Raw genomic sequence first — 21,062 nt, forward strand, 5'->3', positions numbered from 1 at the left:
TCACATCACACTCCATCAGCAAATGAACCCAAAACATGGCATCTCTCCTGAGACCCCTGAGTGGAAAGCCCCCGGGCAAGAGTTCCCTGACTCAGGCAATAAGACACGAGCACCGGGCTCTCCCCACCTCTGCGCTGCGTCCCCTCCACCCACTGAACACAGGTCTCAACGGTGCGGGCACCCGGCAGATCCACACCCAGCAGAGCTTGGTCTGGCTGTCCTGAACTACACCCTCAGCAGGACAATATCCTCCGATATCGTCCAATGCATTTGTCACGCTGGGTCGTTTTTGCCGTCTGGGGCCCTCAACCTAAGTAGCCATGGCTGCCCTTACTTTAGGGAGAAGGTGGAACCTGCACACGAGCAACCAATGTTTAGCTGGTAAATTCCAAAATAATGCCATTTCAGTTGTGAAATGGTCTGAACGCCAAGGCTTTCAGGCTTTCATGCCAGAGCCAGGTAGGCTTTTATGAGATTTGAGAAGTGGTGGGGGTGGGGGACTTCTGGGGCGGAGAGACTTCTACTTCCAAGGAAGCAGAGCTTGAAGAACTCCAGAGCATAGAGGTTTGTATTACAAGCTGTGGGGAGGGAAGGGCTGTTCCCTGCCACCCAGAGAAGAGATAGGAGCTCTTTCTGGAGTCAGGGAGGAGGCCTGGTGAGAGAAGAGGGCAGGGAAGAAGGCTGAACTGCTCCCTGGATTCCACCCTGGGTGGGGGGTCTTAGCCCCACTTCCCACTGGAACTGTGGGGGAAGGCAGGCCCCCAAAGTGCTCTAGACTTGGGGGCACTGAGCACAGTGGAAATGGTGGGTGGTATCATTAAACAGAGACGGCGTCTGAGGGGGCCACCCTTGGCTCCCCACGAACTGTGAACACGTGTCAAGTCCCGGCAGGAAGTGAGGAAGTGCTGCAGGAGCAGCTGGACCAGAGATGGCCTGGGGGTGGGTACCCAGGCTCCGAATGCAGAGATCCAGCAACCCAGAGGCAGAGAGTCAGGCCCCGGACCCAGGCCTGGACCTGGAGTGACAAGTTATCTCAGCTGTGGAAGCAGTTAAGACCCCAGAAACGCTTCCCCACCTGCCACTGTGATGTTCCCTAAACTCCCCCTGCACCCAGGCAACATCTCGGGGTACAGAAGGAGGTAGGAGAGAACCTTGGAGGAAAACCAACAGTTCTTGCAGGAAATTTCAGCCGAATGACTAGGTTTAAATCCTGAATTGACAAAGCAATAAATGGATAGTCTGCACTTTGTATTGGAAGAGACTGCGTTACCTTGAAATGGCAAGATTACGTTTTTTTCCACCATTAGAAGAAATGGAAAAAAGATTAAATTTTTTTTTTTTTTTTTTTTGGCCAACAGTAGAAATGGAAAAAAGATTAAGTTGTTTCCGCCATCAGTCTAAACGGAGGCTCATAAGCAAGTGCAGTTAAAAAGAAATCAAGTTTGTGCCCATTTGCGTGATGGTGTGTGAATTTTCCCTCTCCACAAAAGACAAGTCAGTGTCACCACGGATGGAACCCAAAAGTGCAGGCAGAAAAGGTGACATGTCCTCAGTGAGACCTTTTCAAACTGGACTAGGCACAAACGTGGGCAAGGTGCCTGAGTGCCCAGATCTTCCCGTAATAAAGGAGGGGTCCTACCCAGCACCCCATCTTTGTTGAACACCCACTCCCCTTTGCCCTGGGGTCTTGCTCCACCACCTCCATCTCTATGCTTTCTCGTGCTTGGTAGTTGGCACCTGAAACTGCTGAGAATTTGTGCACGTGAGCTCCTGGCAGCCGAAACCCCAACCCAGTCTTCCTTGTTAAGGCACTAAAACAGAGATTACTTTAACAGCGAAGAGGGAGTGTCCCTGTTAAATATTTATTATTCAAGCTCTGTTCCACCCCATTTGGGGAAGAAAAAAAAGAGAGAGACCCTACCACAAGAATTGTAAGGTGGCCGGTCAGTCAGTACTACATCGGCAACACACAATAGGTCAGGAAACCCTAAAAGAAATTTCACTTCCCTCTTGGCAATAATGTGGACCAGTTTTTAATAATATTGGGCCCCCTCTTGTTTTAACAGCAGGAAAATTCTTTGGATGCCCTTCCCCACCCCCGCCTTTTGTTTCCCAAAGTCCCTGCTGCCAAGGGCTACTCACGTGTACAGAATTGCTGGGCACACTTTATTCTGGTAGGATAGCCCCACAGTGAATTAATTCTGCAGTCCCAGTCAGCTATGGGGATGAAATACTAACCCTCCGTTTTTCAGTGAACACCAAGTGCCAGGACAATATTCGAAGTGGCTGTTAGCAGATTTAATTCTCAGAGAAACCCTTTGATGAGGTGCCATTATTTCCCCCAATTTGATGGATGGGGAAACCTAGGTTCAAAGCAATTAAGCAGCAGGGCTGATATCTGACCTCCATCTAGGTCCAGAGTCTGTGTTCTTGATCGCCACTTCATGCAGCCACTCTGAAAATTGTTGGCTGGTGAGTTTACGCCCACTCAGTTTCTGAGCCAACCCCAGCCAAGGGGATGGTCCATCACCTAGGTTAGAAAGAGCCTGTGGGTCCTCAGCTGGGCAGGCTCCGGGAGTTCCCGTGCCTTGGGATGCTCTTTATTTATTATTTTTTTTGAGAAAACTATTGTTTAAAATCTTTTTTAATGAGGTATAATATATACAGATAAGTGCACATAAGTGTAGAGTTTAATGAATTTTCACAAACTGAAACATCGGTGCAGCTAGCATCAAGATCAAGAAATAAAACTTTAGTAGCATCTTAGAGCTCAGTCATGTTCTTTCCTCCAATCAGTACTCCCCCAAAGGTAATCACTAGCCTGACTCCTAAGGCTATACATTAGTTATGTCTGTTTTTTGAGTTTAACGTTAATGGAATCATACAGTATGCACTCTGGTGTCTCGTTTGTTTCACTCAACATTATGTCTGTGTGGAGTGTGACTCAGTTCTTCATCTTGTTTAATTTTGTGTGTGTGTGTGTCCTTTTGATGGATATAACAATATAGTTCAGGATTAGATCCATATAGTCTATAAATAAAGACAACGTTTTGGGGGGATGTGTGAGGAATGCTCTTTAGGAGCATCCTCCACCTAAATCCTTCTCTGATCCTGGAAGGCCTGCCCACAACCCAGCTCGCCCTGCCCATCACTTGAGGGATGTCCTGAGATAACTTGTCCTTCGCCCTGCCCATCACTTGAACCTATTTATTCTCTGTGCTGCTTCAAAGTGAGCAACTCAGGCTTCCATCAAAAACTAATAATAATAACCAAACAAAAACAGGTGTCTACTCCAGGTGGTGGACGAGACACCAGAGTGGAGGTGGCATCAGATAAGGCTGGCGTTTCTGCAGCCCAGCCGTCTCCTGTGCTCCCTCCCTCCCTCTCTCTCTCTCTGCCATGTGCCAGGACCTGGGAGCCTGTTCTCCAAGGCTGTGTTTCTCATCCTGACTTTGAAGGAGATAAAGGTGGAGGTAGGAGTGGTCAGTGGGGCAGGGGACATTCTTCTCTCCGTAGCACTAAAAATCACAGCTCTTTTGCGGTACTTGAACTTGGCTAATTTCCAGATCACCAAAGGAGCCCACTGTACTCTCTTCTCTGCTGGCCCTGACTTTGTGGATTTCGTTACCTGGAAGCATTTGGTCAGAGCATCCCAACTGAAAGGCAAGCTACAACCCCCACCCCTATTTTTTGGGTTGGGGTGGGGAAGGGGCTGGAGAGAGAAGGAAAATTCACACAACTGCTGTCCGCATGAGTGCCTATCAGGGTACGAGGCATGGAGTCTACGGAAGCTACTGACCTGAGGAGGGCTCTTTGTCTTTTAGTAAATGCCCCAGACGGCTGTGCCTTTTGAGTTTTTGTTCCTGCTTTTTATAGTTTTTCTCTTGCCTCCCTTGTAGTCAGGCTGCGACCTGTCACTTTTTCCTGCCGACAGTGGGCCTTCCGAAAGCAGTCCCCAAGGCCTTTCTAATCTGCTGCTTCCAGTCTGCTGTAGGCTGGGAAATCAGATAACCAATTATGTAACATTAACAGCTGCTGTGTCGTGGGCTCTTGCTCTGCAGCAAGTACCGCGCGTGCCCAGCACCTCTTATTTATGTGATCTAATTTAATCCTTAGAATAACCCTATGCAGTTGGGGTGATACTTCCTGTTCTTTTGATGACAGAATTTTGACCCAGAGGTGAGAGCCGGAATTTGGCCCTTCCTCTGACTCCAAAGCCCACTGTCACCAAGACAGGTGACACCTATCTTGGCTGGGTGAGCTTGTTTTCTGCTCACTTCCTGGTCTCAAATTTGGAATGCAGAGGTATTTCCATGACTTCTGCTACCCAGGGGCAGCTAAGGAACAGAGAGGAAGGTACCTGAGAACAGGTAAAATCGGCAATCACCCTGAGACTTACTATACCTGTACCATCTAACTAGAGAGTTCATCTCTTAACGTGTTGGGGCAAAAACACTAACTTGGAACTTTCGAGTCTATTTCTGGTTCACACTCATTCTCAAACACCGAGTGTGCACTATGGGCCAGGCACCATGCCCAACATATTAGACACCATCTCTCTTGAATTAGAAAGAGCATATCTGGTTCAAGTTCCCTTCAAAAGGTGTCATTTTTTTTTTTTCCTATCTAAAATCTCAAGCTCTTGCAGCAAAAATTTTTTTGAAGCTAACACTTTTCCTTGAGCTGACCCAGACAAAGCACAAAACTCTGATAAATACCACAAAACCCATTTTGTTCAACATCTGTAAGTACTATTTTTGTCCATTTGGTAAGAACATATGGGACAAAAACTTCAGATCCCTGGGTTCTAGCTCTGGGTTAGGTCACCTCTGGGCCCTGATTTCCTTACCTGAAAATTTTAAGTATTAATCTATGGTTAATGCTATGGACTGAATGCTTGTGTCCCCCTAATATTCAGATGTTGAAGTCCTAATCCCCAAAGTGGTGGTATTTGGAGGTGGGGACTTTGGGAGGTGACAGGGTCATGAGGGTGGAGCCCTCATGAATGGGGTTAGTGCCACCCTGTGTACAGACACAACGAGAAGACAGCCATCTGCAAACCAGGAAGAGGGCCCTCACCGGACACCGAATCTGCTGGCACCTTGATCTTGAACTTCCCAAACTTCAGAACTGTGAGAAATAAATGTTTGTTGTTTTAAGCCCCTCAGTCTAGTATTCATTATAGCAGCTCAAGCTAAGACAGTTAAGTAATAAACTAGTAAGTAAAGTCTAGTAAAAGTCTATGAACTACCTTTCTAGAAATAAGAACTCTGTATTTATCCATAGGAGATGTGATTTATTAAAATGACTTGTCAATGGAACTCAAGCTTAATCATTACAATCTATAAAAAGAAGCATGTGTAATTTGTTTTTACCTTGATACCAATCCTCCACCACTTACACAGGTTATATGAGATGGGTTGAACTAGTAAAGTTTGTGCCCACCCCCCTTACAAAGCTTTCCCTTGTGTACGGAGATGACTTTTGCAGATTTCTCGAAGCCACGGCCCATTTACTTAACAAAGTTTCCTGGGAGGTGACTCCTCGACTACAGCCAGGTCCAGTGCTTGTGGGTTGGCTCTGCCACTCTGAACTAAGGAAAAAGGGAAGACAAATGACAGCCTTAATCAGAGGTGGCTTCCTGGCCACTGGCATGCGGATCAGCTTGCAGATGGTGTTTTGCTTGGCCTGCTCCTTGCTTTGTACAGTGTGGATTAGTTGACAAGGTTTTAAAAATAAGGAGATTGCACATAAATATATGATTTCTGGCTTCTCTTGGAAAATCATAAAGGCTGGCTATCCTAGGTCCACATTCTCAGGCAACAAGCAGCTGCTGTTTGGACAGGGCAAGTGTTCTCTAGGTGGCTGCAGACTCCTCTGCCTGTGGTGCTCCTGACTTGGTGGTCTGTCGTCAGACATCTTTCACTGGCCTGGCACTGTTTTCTTACACTTTCCTACGTCTCTCATTCCCATGATCTGGCATCAGGGTTTGAACCTGAGGCCACACCCACTCGACAAGCCCAGGAGGTATCACAAACAAGTCCAGGATTCAAAGGAAAAGTCCTCTGGAATTGCGGTGCATGGCTGCCCTGTTTGTAATCCCTGGAAACTGACTTCTACTGGCTATTTTTTTACTATTTAGATAACGGTATTTTAAATTTCAGCTTAAAGACCAAGCATACCATTGTAGAACATATACTAAGATTTTTAAATACGCATTTGAGACAATATAACCATTTCAGCCAAGAAGTATTAAAATTCCTACAACTAAGTTAGAAATTACGTCCTACAGGCTTTTCAAAAACTCTTTTTGCAGACTATTTAGAAGAGTTACAGGAAACCATTCCCTGCAGCGAGAAAACCTTTCTCTCTAAAGCTTCCTTGAGATGAAAAATAAAACAAGGACTCTTCCCCTTTCGCACATCGATGACTACTGATCAACAATACTCATCAGAGTTCACATTTTAATTTTTAATAATATTTTTTAAAATACAGAAAATATAAAAATGTTCAATCTGCACTTTTCAAATTTTTACGAATGCTGAGCACTCAGAAAAGATAACTATTGCAGCCACAGAATTTAGAGCTGGCAAGGAAACTTGGAATGTATTAAGTCCAATCACTTCATTTAGGGACAAGTAGAAATCAGTCTAGAGATGTTAAGAAACTCTTCCCAAAGTCACACAGCGAATGAGTGCCAGAGTCTGAATTCCAACGTGGGGCTCCTGTTTTTTGCTTATTTCTCTTTGTCTATAACTCTGACTCTGAACCACTACCGATCATATACAGAAATGGATATTGGGGGAGGGCTGGTGGCAGGGGGGAAAAAAAAAAACAAGAAAAAAGTGGAAAGGACAGAAGACAAAAAATGAAAAATAGCTGCTGACTGAGCAATCATCATTGTCACTGCTGTGTGAAATTTTAATTTCCTCTTTGGAAATTTAGGTTAAAAATACATCTATTTCTATTTACAGAGTGCTCGTCTTCTTTAAGTTTCACACTTCACACTTTACTTTTGAATAAATGTTTATTTTCTAATGTAATCCTAGAGATTTCACTCCGATGAGGGGAACGACTTAGGCTCTAAACATTATATCCAAGCCCCCTCAGAAGTGTGAAGGAATTTATAAAAGTCTCTTTGTACCTACGGGGAGTTAGAATGTCTTAATATGAGCCATTGGAGAGATTTATTTTGCCTCGCTCTGAAATGCCTGTAGCACACATTTGGAAACCACATTTGTTCACTCATCTCAGCCTTCCACATTCTTAACGTCCGTCTCAGTTTGGTCCATATTAACCCTCAGCTGTGATTATATAAAGTGGTGTCCTCTTTAAGAACAGCAGTGAAAATGAAAACCTTCACAAAGAAATGAGTTGATTAAAAAAATGTAGAAGATACTCTGTCTTCTAGTCTTTACCTTTAGAATTCAGCAAGTGATAACTTACCCAGGGTAGGGAAGATACTTGCGCATAGGTCACAAGCTCCTACACTATTTTCCTCAAAACCAAGGGTTTTCTGGGAACGACCCAGGCACGCATTTTAGCACGAAGACTTTTCTTGGCCTCCCTTTCTCTTTGGGGACACAGAGGCAGCACACGCTGCTGAGGCGTCATGACCCCACACTCAGGGGCTTGGACAGGCGGTGGTTTCTCCTAGCCAGGGCCTAAACTTGGATTTTTGTCTGCAATCCATCATTTCAAGATGTGATTTCCAACGCCCCCCCCACCACCACCCCTTCTCCATTTCTGGCTCACTTCATTCATTCTCCTAAGTACCTAGAAATGATATTATCAAAGATTCCATCTCAGTCCCACAACGGATTCTGCCTAATTGATCTATGTCCTTTCATCTCCCTTTTTTTTCTTTCGAAAGAAGAAATGATGAAGAAAATGTTCTTGGAATTCACTTCTGGCAGAGTCCTGTGAGCTTTGCTTTAAATTGTTAGTGAAATGCTTGACATTTTTCCTTCGCTTTATAAACATTATGTGCAAATCATTCAGAATCCTAATGGAAGGTAATTTCCCATTAATGCAGGCTATAAAAATACCATTTTCTTCTGAAACAAACAGTACAAGATCTCTGCACATTTGCAAATTCTCCCCACAAATCAACGAAGCCCGATGCTGAAATGGGGACGAAAGCTACCACCAAGGGAACTTTCTAGAGGCAGCCTAGAAAAGGCAGAGGCATGTCATGGAGTTGGCCGCAATGGAGAATCCAGTTGTGGACACTGAGCCTTCTTCAAGGCCATCTTTGGCACATCTGTGATCTCTGACTGACCATCACCCTTCTAACAACTTAATCTGCCTAGGGACTGAGCTACTGGCCAAGAAGGAGGGGATGTAAGCACGGACACGCACAGTCTGGATGAGGAAGCCAAGGAACTCACTGTCCTATCAGTGTTTCCTTCTTCCAAGTCAGATGCATACAACAGACTCCCTTTGCAACCACTTGCTGACCCAATTCCCTCTGATCAAGAATCTTGGAAAGAAATCATTCCCGAGGCTCTTGAACATGCGCTAACATTTCCCAGTATTCTTTCTTAAAGATATAAAACAAAAAATCTTTAAGGTGAAGTGCCCAGCTCTGCTACTTACAGGCTCTGTGACCTCAGGGAAATCTCACTTAACCTCTCTGAGCCTCCACCTACTCATCTGTAAAACGGGCATAATAATGGTACTAGAAATGTGTCTGAAGTATTTAATACATGACCTGACCCCTAGTAAGGACCCAATACGTGTAACTGCTATACTGTTAAATTATTATGTATTACTGCTTTATTTTTTATCACTTCCTCGCAATACTGTTACGAGTATGAAATGAGTTATGTCTATAAAGCATCAAATAATAATACCTGGCTTATTTTTGGTACTCAAATGCTATGTCCTTATGCCCGTAAATGTTACTTTAATTAAAATACTTTTTCATTTTTATTTTATGCCAGCCTGTGAGGTCAAATTTAGTATAGGTAGATGAAAACACCTTCATCAAAGGAAAACTGAGTTCTCTCTCATAGCAAATGAGAGCATGGTATCTTGGAAGCTTGACTGGAGGCCTCATCTCCAAGAACTACCCCCCTGTTTGGATGCAGGCTGTAAGGGCAGAGAAGGTGGGGTAGGGATTGAGTCCTGGGGTCCTAGGGTCTGCTGATTCTGCTTCATTCAGATATAATACAGGGAGGGAGGTGGGCTGGAGTTGGGACTCATTTTCAAAGTTTTTAGTTAGTTTGTTTATAGTCAGCTTCTTTCTAAACAGAAATTTTGAAATGGATTACAATGACATATGTATTCAGAATAGAGGTTTTACAAACCAGAAATAGAAAAGTAAAGCCATCAAAAGTAGGGACACAGCATATTTTCATCCAAACGCGAGAACCTGTGAGTAAAGGTGGGAGGGGACTATTAAAAATGATACTAGAGCAACAGACATACACTGGGACTGTCCCAAGCAAACTAGGGTGCATGGTCGCCCTCGACAAAGGGGAGGAGGGCACATGCACTAGCTGCGGTCATTTTATTTTTTTATTTTTTTATTCTTATAGTTTTTGCTTTTTTTTTTTTTTACATCTTTATTGGAGTATAATTGCTTTACAATGGTGTGTTAGTTTCTGCTTTATAACAAAGTGAATCAGTTATACATATACATATGTTCCCATATCTCTTCCCTCTTGCGTCTCCCTCCCTCCAACCCTCCCTATCCCACCCCTCCAGGCGGTCACAAAGCACCGAGCTGATCTCCCTGTGCTATGCGGCTGCTTCCCACTAGCTATCTGTTTTACGTTTGGTAGTGTGCGTATGTCCATGCCTCTCTCTCGCTTTGTCACAGCTCACCCTTCCCCCTCCCGATATCCTCAAGTCCATTCTCTAGTTTAATGACTGCTGTGCTTGAACTTCACATCTGGCATTGAGCTTCCTGGGGGCAGGGAGAATAGAGAATATAATGGGGCACACAATTTTCTTTAAAGAAGGAAGTACACCTATTCTTCAAAAGCCATCAATTTTCTCATTATGAAATACATTTCTGTTTATTCAAATATTCTTACTGAAATGCAATTTAGAGAATATCTTGAAAACAGGAAAATATTGCCCATAATCCTACCATTTAGCCTGGTCTACATGCAGATATTGATTTACAAAGTTGTAATCATAGAACACTTATAACTCTGTGTCTTTCTTTTCAACTTAATATCAAACCATAAACATTTTTATGCTACTACCTAATTTCCGTGTTAGTAACTTTGAATAGCTGCATACTACCCCATTTGATATACCACTGCCTACTTAACCATTATCCTACTACTGACAAATATATATAAATAAATATTGGTCATTAGGCTGTTCCCACTAACAACTTTTTCTTCCTCTATATAGTACTGTAATAGATAGAGGAATATGCTTTTGCTTAAATTATTTCTTTAGGATACATTTCCAGGAATGAAGCCACTGAGAGTACATAAACATTTTTCTTAATTTTGATATATACTGCTAAGTTGATTTCCCAATGAGTCACCCCAGGGGCTGGCGGACTATGGCCTTCAGGCCAAGTAATGTTTTAATGGAACACAGCCACGCCCATCCATTTTCATATTGTCTATGGCTGCTTTCACACCAGAACAGAGTTGGGGAGTTGCAACAGAGACCACATAGCCCACGAAGTGTAAACTATTGGATTGGCCAAAAAGTTCGTTCGTGTTTTTCGTAAGAAAACCCGAACGAACTTTTTGGCCAAACCAATATTTACGACCTGTCCCAGTACAAAAAGAGCTTGCTAACCCTTAGATATCCTAATGTACGTTCCCATACCGCCTGCACATGGTACCACATTCTAACAGAAATGAATTATGTGGGGTCAGACATTTTCTTCCACAACATATTTGTAGTAGATGTTCGTGCTAGAAACTGCAAGCTGGCCATCAAAACCCTCTCTTTCCTTCTTCACAGTAATATAATGTTAGGATGTGGCTCTCCAGCTAACCTCCCCCCCAGCCTTTGCAGCTAGTTGTTGTCCTGTGACTAAGCTCTCCCCAGTGGGATGGGAGTGGAAGTGATGTGAACCACCTTTGGCTCATTTCCCTAAGAGGAAATCTCTAGCCCTGGACTTCCATTCTTAATTTCTATCTTGTTTGAACCATTGCTCTCTTTGAGTTTCTGTATGACAGTAACTACTATTACCCTAACTACCATGCAAAAACTGGTACCAGAAGTGGGGTATTGTCATGATAAAAGCTAAAATTAGTGGCTCTGACTCAGTGGCCAGGTAGTGATGAAGAAGAAACAGATATAATCGGTGTGAAAGCTGGTGACCCTTGTTAGGGTGTGGAAAAACATATGGTAAAACTTTTGCCTATGATAACTTTCAAAGCATACCACATACCAGGGGCTCTAAAGGAAGGAACTGGAGAAAACAGAATGTTAGTGGATGTTACCTCCCATCCTTGGTACATCTAGCAAATTATTATACGAAAGAGAAGAACTGCCCAGTTTGCAAGCAAAGATAAAAGAGAAGAGAGAAAAATCAGACGTTGGGTCCCAGCATATTAGAAAAGTTCTGTACCCCAAGGAACAGAGGATCAGCAGGTTGTGCTCCAAATCATTCTCAGAGACTTCTCTCAACCCAGTGAAGGCACCTAGTTCCACAGCAAAGATTCATCTAAAAGTATTGCCTTCTCACTCAAGTCTGCTGTTTCAGATGGCCTCGAGGTAGCCTCAGTAAGTTAAGAAAGGTTAGACAAGAAAGGAAAGAAGTAAGGCAGTCTTAACAGCTACATCTAAGAAAGAAACTTGGATGTGATTACCGGCACATGGAACTGCCTGGGAGATACAGATCAGAAGCTATTCCGTTTTTGGAGGCATTGAATTGTGAAAGGAAGTGCGGGTCTAACCTGAAAACATCTGCGTCTATTGAAACTTGAAGAACCCTCAAGGCCCCTAAGCAGCAGTAAGCACAATTCTCACAGGAGGCAGGTTTCCAAAGGCCACTCCGGATGTGAAGTGAAGATATGGAAGCCATGAAGGACTTCTGAGAAGGCAAATCTAGGGACCTACAGGCTAAAGGACAGGAGTGATTCCTCCTGCCACCTTCCAAGGGAGCAGAACCAGGGTCTAATCTTCTTTCACTGACCTAGTCCTTGCCATTCCTGTCCAGCAGAATGCCATCGTTATTACAGACTACTGGCTGCTTTGGATTTCCCGATGTAACTAGGTATGGCTGCCCAGCTAGAGACTGCACTTCCCAACTTGCTTTGCCACGACCTGTGGTCATTGGATCTGAGTTCTCATCCCTGGAATGTGAATGTGTCACTCCTGCCTCACTGGCTTAAGAGGAAATGTCTAGCCTCGCCTTCTGTTCTCTCTCCCCTTCCTTCTGGCTGGAGTGGCAACAACTAGGACAACTTGGAAGCCACAGGATGACGAAGATGGCAGAGCTACCATCAGCTGTGTCTCCTGAGTGACTCCACGGACGAGAACCACCCATCCTCTTGGAATATCCTCCCTGGATTGTTGCATGAGTGAGAAAATCTTATTTTGTCGAGCATTCGTTGTACTTTGGGCGTCTCTTCTTTTTTAAACAGAAACTAGTGTTACCCTAATACAATACAAAAGAACTTCCCAGAGAACTGTACCTGAGTATCCTCTTGATACTATTTTAATGAAATCAATTTTATTCAAATAACTTTAAATATAACTTTACATCAAAATGTAAATGGAAAAGCAATACTACATGCTATAAAGAGACCGTAACCGTGCGCATAATTATGAGGAAAACTAGACAGTTTTATTAAATTCAAGGTAGGTACTTTTGCCTGCAGAAGACTTTTAGCCTGAGGTCTATCTTCTCTGTTAAAGCTGGACATAAAAATATTCCAGCACAAAGCTGTAGCTTTATCTCCTTGAAATCAGAATGACTAAAAGAGAATTGAGAAAAAGAATAATTTTCTCATGATGTGATTCAAGGCTCGCCAGCTCTATATCCATTTAGCACCTAAAGCCATCTTGGGTAACAAACAGCAGAGAGATGCAGCCAGTGGGACGTATGACACTGAATGACTTGAAGTTTGCATTAATCCAGCAGACTGAGTGCAAGATCGCAGACTTCCTTTCATGTATCGAATCACTAATGATTATAAAATGGGTATGTCTTTAATTCCACACAGTGGATGAACAAGAATGAACACTGTTGGTAGACCATAAATTATGAGGAATACAAGGAATACCTGAAAGATGGAAAGCAGCAGATGGAGGAAATGAAGCTCAAAATGGTTCCCAAAGAGAGATGCAACAAAAGTGGATTTGGAGGATGCCCAAAACTCAGAGTAAGTGGTCTGGGGAGCTGGATGACTGGTTGGCATTCTGGGAAAAGAGCAGCTTGGTTAAGTCCTCCCATCCTGGCTTTGTACCAAGTACCTGGGAGCCCAGGCGTCTGCCTCCAGGAAGGAGTATTGCGTGCAGGGACCTGAAACAGTGCCATGAGGAATGTAACCAGACAGACAACTAGAAACCAGTGCACCTCACGCAGCGGAGCATCCCTAATCCCTCAAAACCGTGGAAAATAGGCAGCAGTAATAGACGGCACCATAGGCAAACTAACATGGAATCTCAAATTAACAGTTGTGCACAGAACCAAGAATCATTGTTTATCCACTAATGCTTGGCAAAAATTGAAGTCTAATGACACAGGTATGGGGAAGCATGTATTGCTCCATTCATGGTAGTGTACCCGTTTTAGCAGGTAATTTGGCAATATCTACGATCACTTAAATGCATTCACTCTAACTCAGTAATTTCATTTCCAAGAAAGACTTGCCCATCAGCATGTGGAGGCAGATAAAGGACATTCTTTTTAGCAAATAACTGGAAACAACCTTAATGTCCATTAATGGGGAAATGGTATATATAATGGAGAACTATGAAGCCATTAAAAAATAGTGGGATAACATATATACAATGGAATATTAGTCAGCCATGAAAAAGAATGAAATAATGTCATTTGCAGCAACATGGATGGACCTAGAGATTGTCATACTGAGTGAAGTAAGTCAGACAAAGACAAATATCATATGATATCACGTATATGTGGAACCTAAAAAAAATGGTACAAATGAGCTTTTTACAGAATAGAAATAGAGTCACAGATGTAGAAAAAAAACGTATGGTTACCAGGGGGAAGAAGGCGGGGGAGGGATAAAATGTGAGATTGGGATTGACATATACACACTACTATATATAAAACAGATAACTAACAAGGACCTACTGTATAGCACAGGGAACTCTACTCAATACTCTGTAATGACCTATATGGGAAAAGAATCTAAAAAGCAGTGAATGTATATATATGTGTAACTGATTCACTCTGCTATACACCTGAAACCAACACAACATTGTAAATCAACTATACTCCAATAAAAATTTTTTAAAAATAGTGGGATAGATCTATATGCATGACATGGAAATAACTCCAAGAAATAGTGATACATTTATAAAAGCTAACCACAGAACAATACATCTAGTATGATCTTGTATTTAAAAAACAGCAAAAAATCTAAAACGGTGTGTATATCGTGTATCTATCTATGCACATAAATAGATATGACAGTGTTCATACCAAATTTTTAACAATGGCTACTCTTAGAGAGGGGCTTGGGATGGAGTGGGTGATCATAGGAAACTAGAGCATGATTTATACCACCTGAATTTTATTTTTCTCAGTTTGATCATTTTATTTAGGAATATATTTGTGCCATTTGTCTAATTAAAAAATAATGATGCAGCACTGAAGGCAGTGCCTACTACATAGCAGGTGCTCAACATATGCTAATTCAAACTTTTTTAAAATTAGTAAAATATTTGGAAAGTGATAAAAATGTAAATATAAAGGTTAATGTAGTATGATGTTTCTATGGCCAAGGTTTGACACATTAGAAGGCAATAAGTAAAGTGATGGAATTCTTCCTTGATATAAGTACTCGAAACAAGGAAGCACGAAAAGGGGCATTACTAGGGGGAAAAGGGAATTCGCCAAATAATAAGAGAGAAATCTGAGGTCTCAAGATAATCACACAGAATACAACAATAAGCAGTAAGTAAACGCTTCCAGCAGAGCTGTACCGAAGGGCACACAGCACCCACAGAATGGTCATCTCACCTGTTGTCTTTGCTGAAGAGGTGGTGGATACCCCATTGAGCGCACTAGGACTCCTTTTCATGGGCCGTGGCTTGTATTCTCGCCTGGGGACGCTGGATGCAGCCGATATTCTGTAACACAGATTTGAAGGTCAGGCAGACAGCTGATGACGAAAGCAAAGCCTCCAAGCCTGCGTTTGCTCTGCTGTAATAAGCCTACAAATTTAGGTCCTAGGCAATGGTCGTGAAGGGGGTGATTTTTACACGTTGATTCGTGAGTAGTCCAAAGTGATAGCTTTGATATCCCAAATGTAGTTTTTCAACTATATGCAGATATACCTCGTTTTATTGCACTTCACAGATATTGCGTTTTTTATAAATTGAAGGTTTGTGGCAATCCTGTGTACTATAGGTGCCATTCTTCCAAAAGCATTTGCTCACTTTGTATCTCTGTCACATTCTGGTAATTCTCAAAATATTTCAAACTTTTTCTTTATTATTATATTTGTTGTGGTGATCTTTGATGATACTCTTGTAATTATTATTACAAGAGTAGTAATAAACTGCGCCATGTAAGACGGCAATCTTAACTGATAAATGTGTGTATTCTGACTGCTGCAGCTACCACCTCCAGCTGTTCCCCCATCTCTCTCTCTCTCCTCAGGCCTCCCTATTCCCTAAGACACAACAAAATAGAAATTAGGCCAATTAATAACCCTATAATGGCCTCTAAGTCTTCAACTGAAAGGGTCTCATGTTGCTCACTTTAAATCAAAAGCTAGAAATGATTATGCTGAGTGAGGAAGGGATGTCCAAAGCCAAGAGAGGCCAAAAGCTAGGCTTCTTCACCAAACAGCCAAGTTGTGAATGCAAAGGAAACGTTCTTGAAGGAAATTAAAAGTGCTACTCCAATGAACACACAAATGGTAAGAAGGTGAAACAGCCTTATTGCTGATATGGAGAAAGTTGTAGTGATCTGGGTAGAAGATCAAACCAGCTACAACATTCCCTTAAGCCAAAGCCTAATCCAGAGAAGGCCTTAACTCTCTTCAATTCAGCAAAGTCTGAGAGAGGTGAGGAAGCTGCAGAAGAAAAGTTTGAAGCTAGCAGCAGTTGGTTCAGGAGGTTTAAGGAAGAAGCCATCTCCATAACATAAAAGTGCAAGGTGCTGATGTAGGAGCTGTAGCAAGTTATCCAGAAGATCAAGCTAAGATCATTAATGAAGGTGGTTACACTAAACAACCGATTTTCAATGTAGATGAAACAGCCTTCTATTGGAAGATGCCATCTAGGACTTTCATAGCTAGAGAGGAGAAGTCAATGTCTCGTTTCAAAGCTTCAAAGGACAGGCTGACTCTCTTTTTAGAGGCTAATGCAGCTGGTGACTTTCAGTTGAAGCCAATGCCCATTTACCATTCTGAAAATCCTAGGGCCCTTAAGAATTATGCTGAATCTACTCTGCCTGTGCTCCAGAAATGGAATAGCAAAGCCTGGATGATAACACATCTGTTCACAGCATGGCTGACTGAATATTTTAAGGCCACTGCTGAGACCTACTGCTCAGAAAAAAAGATTTCCTTTCAAAATATTGCTGCTCATTGACAATGCACCTGGTCATCCAAGAGCTCTGATGGAGATGTACAATGAGATCAGTGTTGTTTCATGCCTGCTAACACAACATCCATTCTGCAGCCCATGGATCAAGGAGTGGTGTCGACTTTCAAATCTTATTCTCGAAGAAATACATTTTATAAGGCACTAGCTGCCATAGATAATGGTTCCTCTTATGGATCTGGGCAAAGTAAGCTGAAAGCCTTCTGGAAAGGAATCATCAGTCTAAATGCCATTAAGAATATTTATGTTTATGGGAAGAGGTCAGAATATCTATGTTATCAGGAGTTTGGAAGAAGAATTCCAACCCTCATGTATGACTTTGAGGGATTCAAGACATCAGTGGAGGAAGTAACTCCAGATGTGGTGAAAATAGCAAGAGAACTGGAATTAGAAGTGGAGCCTGAAGATGTGACTGAATTACTGCAATCTCACGATAAAATTTTAACAGATGAGGAGTTGCTTCTTATGGATGAGCAAAGAAAGTGGTTTCTTGAGATGGAATCTACTCCTGGTGAAGATGCTGTGAAGATTGTTGGAATGGCAACAAAGGATTTAGAATATTATAAAACTTAGTTGATAAAGCAGCAGCCGGGCTTGAGAGGATTGACTCCAATTTTGAAAAAAGTTATACTGTGGGTAAAATGCTATCCAATAGCATTGCCTGCTACAGAGAAAACATTTGTGAAAGGGAGAGTCAATCAACGCAGCACACTTTGCTGTTGTCTTCTTTTAGAAGTTGTCGCAGCCTCCCAGCCTTCAGCAGCCACCACCCTGACCAGTCAGCAGCCATTAACATTGAGGCAAGACCCTCCACCAGCAAAAAAGATTAGGACTTGCTGAAGGCTCGGGTGATGGTTAGCTTTTTTTAGCAATAAAGTATTTTTAAATTAGGGTATATACATTGTTTTTTTTTTTTTTTTAGACACAATGCTACTGCACACTTACCAGACTACAGTTTAGTGTAAATATAAGTTTTATATGCACTGGGAAACCAAAAACTCTGTGTGACTCACGTTATTGCAATATTTGCTTTACTGTGGTAGTCTGGAACCAAATTCCCAATCTCTCCTAGGTATGCCTATATTTGTAAAGTATTTGTCTCTCATAAAGTCTCTGAGGCATCTAGCAAGTACCAGGGATGAACTGGCACTCGACAATGTTAGCTTCCTTCTCCTTTTCCTCATATAAAGATAGAATTAAGGAAAGATGCTCATGTGAGCAGTAGATGAACTACCTGCCTACAAAAGTGGATAGTTCAGAGACTGTACATACCTTTTGTCTTCCCTCTATAATTACTGCATTGATTTAAGCAAAAATCTCTCCAAATTTATTCATTATAATCATCCTGTGTAAAACAATTTTCTGTTATCAAACCTGGTCAAAAATTAGGGTAGTTTTTTAACCCAGTATTTTAATTAATAGGTTTACCATGCACACTACATATATCACTAATTTTCAGAAAAGTAGAGAATACACTTATCAGTAAAGTCACAGGGAACCCAGCAATGTTTCTTTGACCATTCAGAGGGTATTTTTGACTCTTTCAGTAGCTCTCAGAGTCAATGTTATGAACATGGGCTGGTATTTATGCTGGTGAAGTAAAAACACATCTTTTTCGAGACATTTACATACTATCTGAATATCATCTCACTCCTCTCGACATCCCTAGATGTTGGGGAGGGAGTATATGCCATCCCACCCTCAGCTAAACCCTCATCCAGTCAGCAGTGAAGCCAGGACAGCTCTGTAAGGGCTGAATTCGAAGGCAAGTGAGCAACTTTGGTTGCCCTAAACACAGGTCATGAGTAAGGGCTTGAGTGAAAAGAAAAAGGAGAAAAGCTTCCAGATCCCTTTTCCCAGTTCTGTCCTATTGGCCAAAGCCATGTATTTATTATCTCAGTGCTATCCCACACCCAACCATGAAAGCCAGCTGAAGAAAATTCAAAACAGAATGGGGCAGTGGGAAGGGGAAGATGGAGAGAAAGAGAGAGAGACTGATTTCGATTGATTTTAACTCTGCAGCCCTAGGCTTACAATGAATGCGAAGGCTCTTACCGCATCTGTAGCTTGCTCTGTAGCTCCTGCAGAATCTCTGTGGACTGTTTGTGATAGTCTAAAGCTGCCTCTATAAACACGGCCAACTGGCTGACTTGTTCTACCTGCAGCAGAAGTGGAAAATTACTCCATGGAGGCCAGCGCCTGTGTAGTGTTCAGAAAGAGAAGAGACCAGCAACAAAGACCCGGCTTTGCAGGGAAGCGCCCTGTCTGCCTGGGCTCTGGTCTATTTCATTTCATTTCATCACGAAGTAATGATCACACAGGTCATGGTATAGAGCTATAAATGCTGGAAAAACATGTTCAAATTTATTTGTGATTATGAAGTTGATTTAACTCAATAAAAAAAAGTCTACTTTTCCAATTAGATGATCTTCTCAGGAGATGTTTATGCTATAAAGTTCATGGGTCTGAAAACGGAGAGATAAAGCTTTTCCAATTACAACTGAAGCCAAGGTTTAGTAAATGAACTGCTTCCTTAGCGAAGTGTCTCTACGGGCACTTTCTAGCTAAGTCACATCAAGAAACTAAGTAGAACTTCCCTGGTGGCGCAGTGGTTGAGAGTCTGCCTGCCGATGCAAGGGACACGGGTTCGTCCCCGGGTCCGGGAAGATCCCACATGCCGCGGAGCGGCTGGGCCCGTGAGCCATGGCCGCTGAGGCTGTGCGTCCGGAGCCTGTGCTCCGCAACGGGAGAGGCCACAACAGTGAGAGGCCCGCGTACCACAAAAAAAAAAAAGAAAGAAACTAAGTAAATTAAGCTGTTCTCAGATAAGAAGGGAAGCCAGGAAGCAGGGCACGCACCAGGCCAAGACTTGCCAGCCCCCTATATGTTTTTGTTGCCCCCTATAGGTTTTTGTGGCTATCAGCGCAAAATCATTTCCCTGAAGAAAACAGCCCAAAGGAATGAACTAGAAAGACTCTGGCAGCTCTCTTTCCCATGAACCAAGACATTCATGAAATTAGTGACCAAATTACAGTGGACGCAAAAAACTAAAATGAAAAAGTTACGTTACATAAAAAAGCCTGGAAGGCCTGGGGATGCATAATTTGAGGAAGAGCCATCTCCAGTAGGGCACTGGGGCTCCCTTCCCTGCTTCCCTACGTGTTTGAGGGGCTGCTACAGAAAAGAAGGATTCATTAAGCTGATTTCCACAAGCCTCAGAGGCAGGACCACTGGGTTGAGGTGATGGGATGGGGAGGGGGTGGGAGGCAGCGTGAATCCCGTGAACTCCAGAACCAGACAAAGGCACAAATCAAAATCAATCCCCCTCTTTCCTAAGCTTCCCCATAGTCTATGCATCACCTCCTTACTTCATTTGCTAATCAGCTTAGCGGAAAGTCTGCCTGTTTATTCACCCTTACACCCTCACCCTGCAAAACCAATCATGGACTCCTTTGCCTTCAAAGATCTAAGCTATTTTCATTTGCTATTATCGACTGTGCTTTAGCTGTCTATACTTTCATTTTCCTTGCCCATGTACACCATTTTAAACAGGGGTTCATGTTCATGTAAGATATACATGGACTTCCACTTGAGCCGTACTGTGATCAGCGTCTGCAAGATGAAATCCCACTGTATTACATTTATTTTACCACACTCTGTGGCTGGAAGAGCAACAAGCCTAGCCTTAAATTTCCAAAAACTCAATAAACAAAACAAAGACAGCCTGGCCCCTACAAAATCCTAAGGATTTCTTAAGTTTCACCTCTTTGGCTTTTACACGTACTTTTAAATAAGTCCAGCGCCACAGCCTAACGGGATCACAGTAGAATCTGCTATGGATTCCTTACAGTGTAAGAGCTGTGTGCTGGTTAAAATCTGCACCACACGTCTCTAGCTTCAGTAAAGTTAATTTATATATTAATACCCACTTTGAAATATGCTTGACATCTTGTAACTTTTAAGGGAACAGTGAAAGGTAGTTGAATGAATATTCCTTGAAACACACTTGATGTTGGGAGGGGGGATCACCAGCTGTCATCTCTGATGTGGCTAAAATACTAGATTATGTATTCCAGAGAGGCATTTGGATTCATTGGATGGCTGACTTTGGGAAGGAAATGGATCTTGGGCTCCCTTAAAACCTGGAAGACAACAGCAGTGCTGTACAGCGCCTGCACATAGTAGGTGCTCAATGCAACTGCTGAAGAGGTGGTTATGAAGCTATAAGTCTCTTGTTGACAGTGAAGCCATGGGGTGCCCCAAGTGGATTATCTGCCTTTCCCTGCCAGAAAAATGGAAGCTTCCAGCTGTCCCCAGGCCATGAGCAG

General features: G+C 42.7%; 1 protein-coding gene across 3 annotated transcripts in view; it reads right to left on the minus strand.

Annotated features, from left to right (window-relative positions):
• Positions 1–21,062, minus strand: part of SH3GL3 (SH3 domain containing GRB2 like 3, endophilin A3) — a 145,484-nt gene that overhangs the window by 7,555 nt on the left and 116,867 nt on the right. For 2 of the 3 annotated variants that reach the window (XM_060003608.1, XM_060003610.1), the window contains 2 exons: positions 18,790–18,893; positions 15,143–15,252 (listed from right to left, as the gene is read on the minus strand). In XM_060003608.1, coding sequence (XP_059859591.1) covers positions 15,143–15,252; positions 18,790–18,893 — 214 coding nt within the window. Of the gene's footprint in view, positions 1–5,289; positions 5,594–15,142; positions 15,253–18,789; positions 18,894–21,062 lie in introns of those variants that run through there. The other variant, XM_060003609.1, reaches the window with a different exon arrangement.

The sequence above is a fragment of the Delphinus delphis genome, chromosome 2 (assembly GCF_949987515.2).
Source record: "Delphinus delphis chromosome 2, mDelDel1.2, whole genome shotgun sequence".
Taxonomy (NCBI): Eukaryota; Metazoa; Chordata; class Mammalia; order Artiodactyla; family Delphinidae; genus Delphinus; species Delphinus delphis.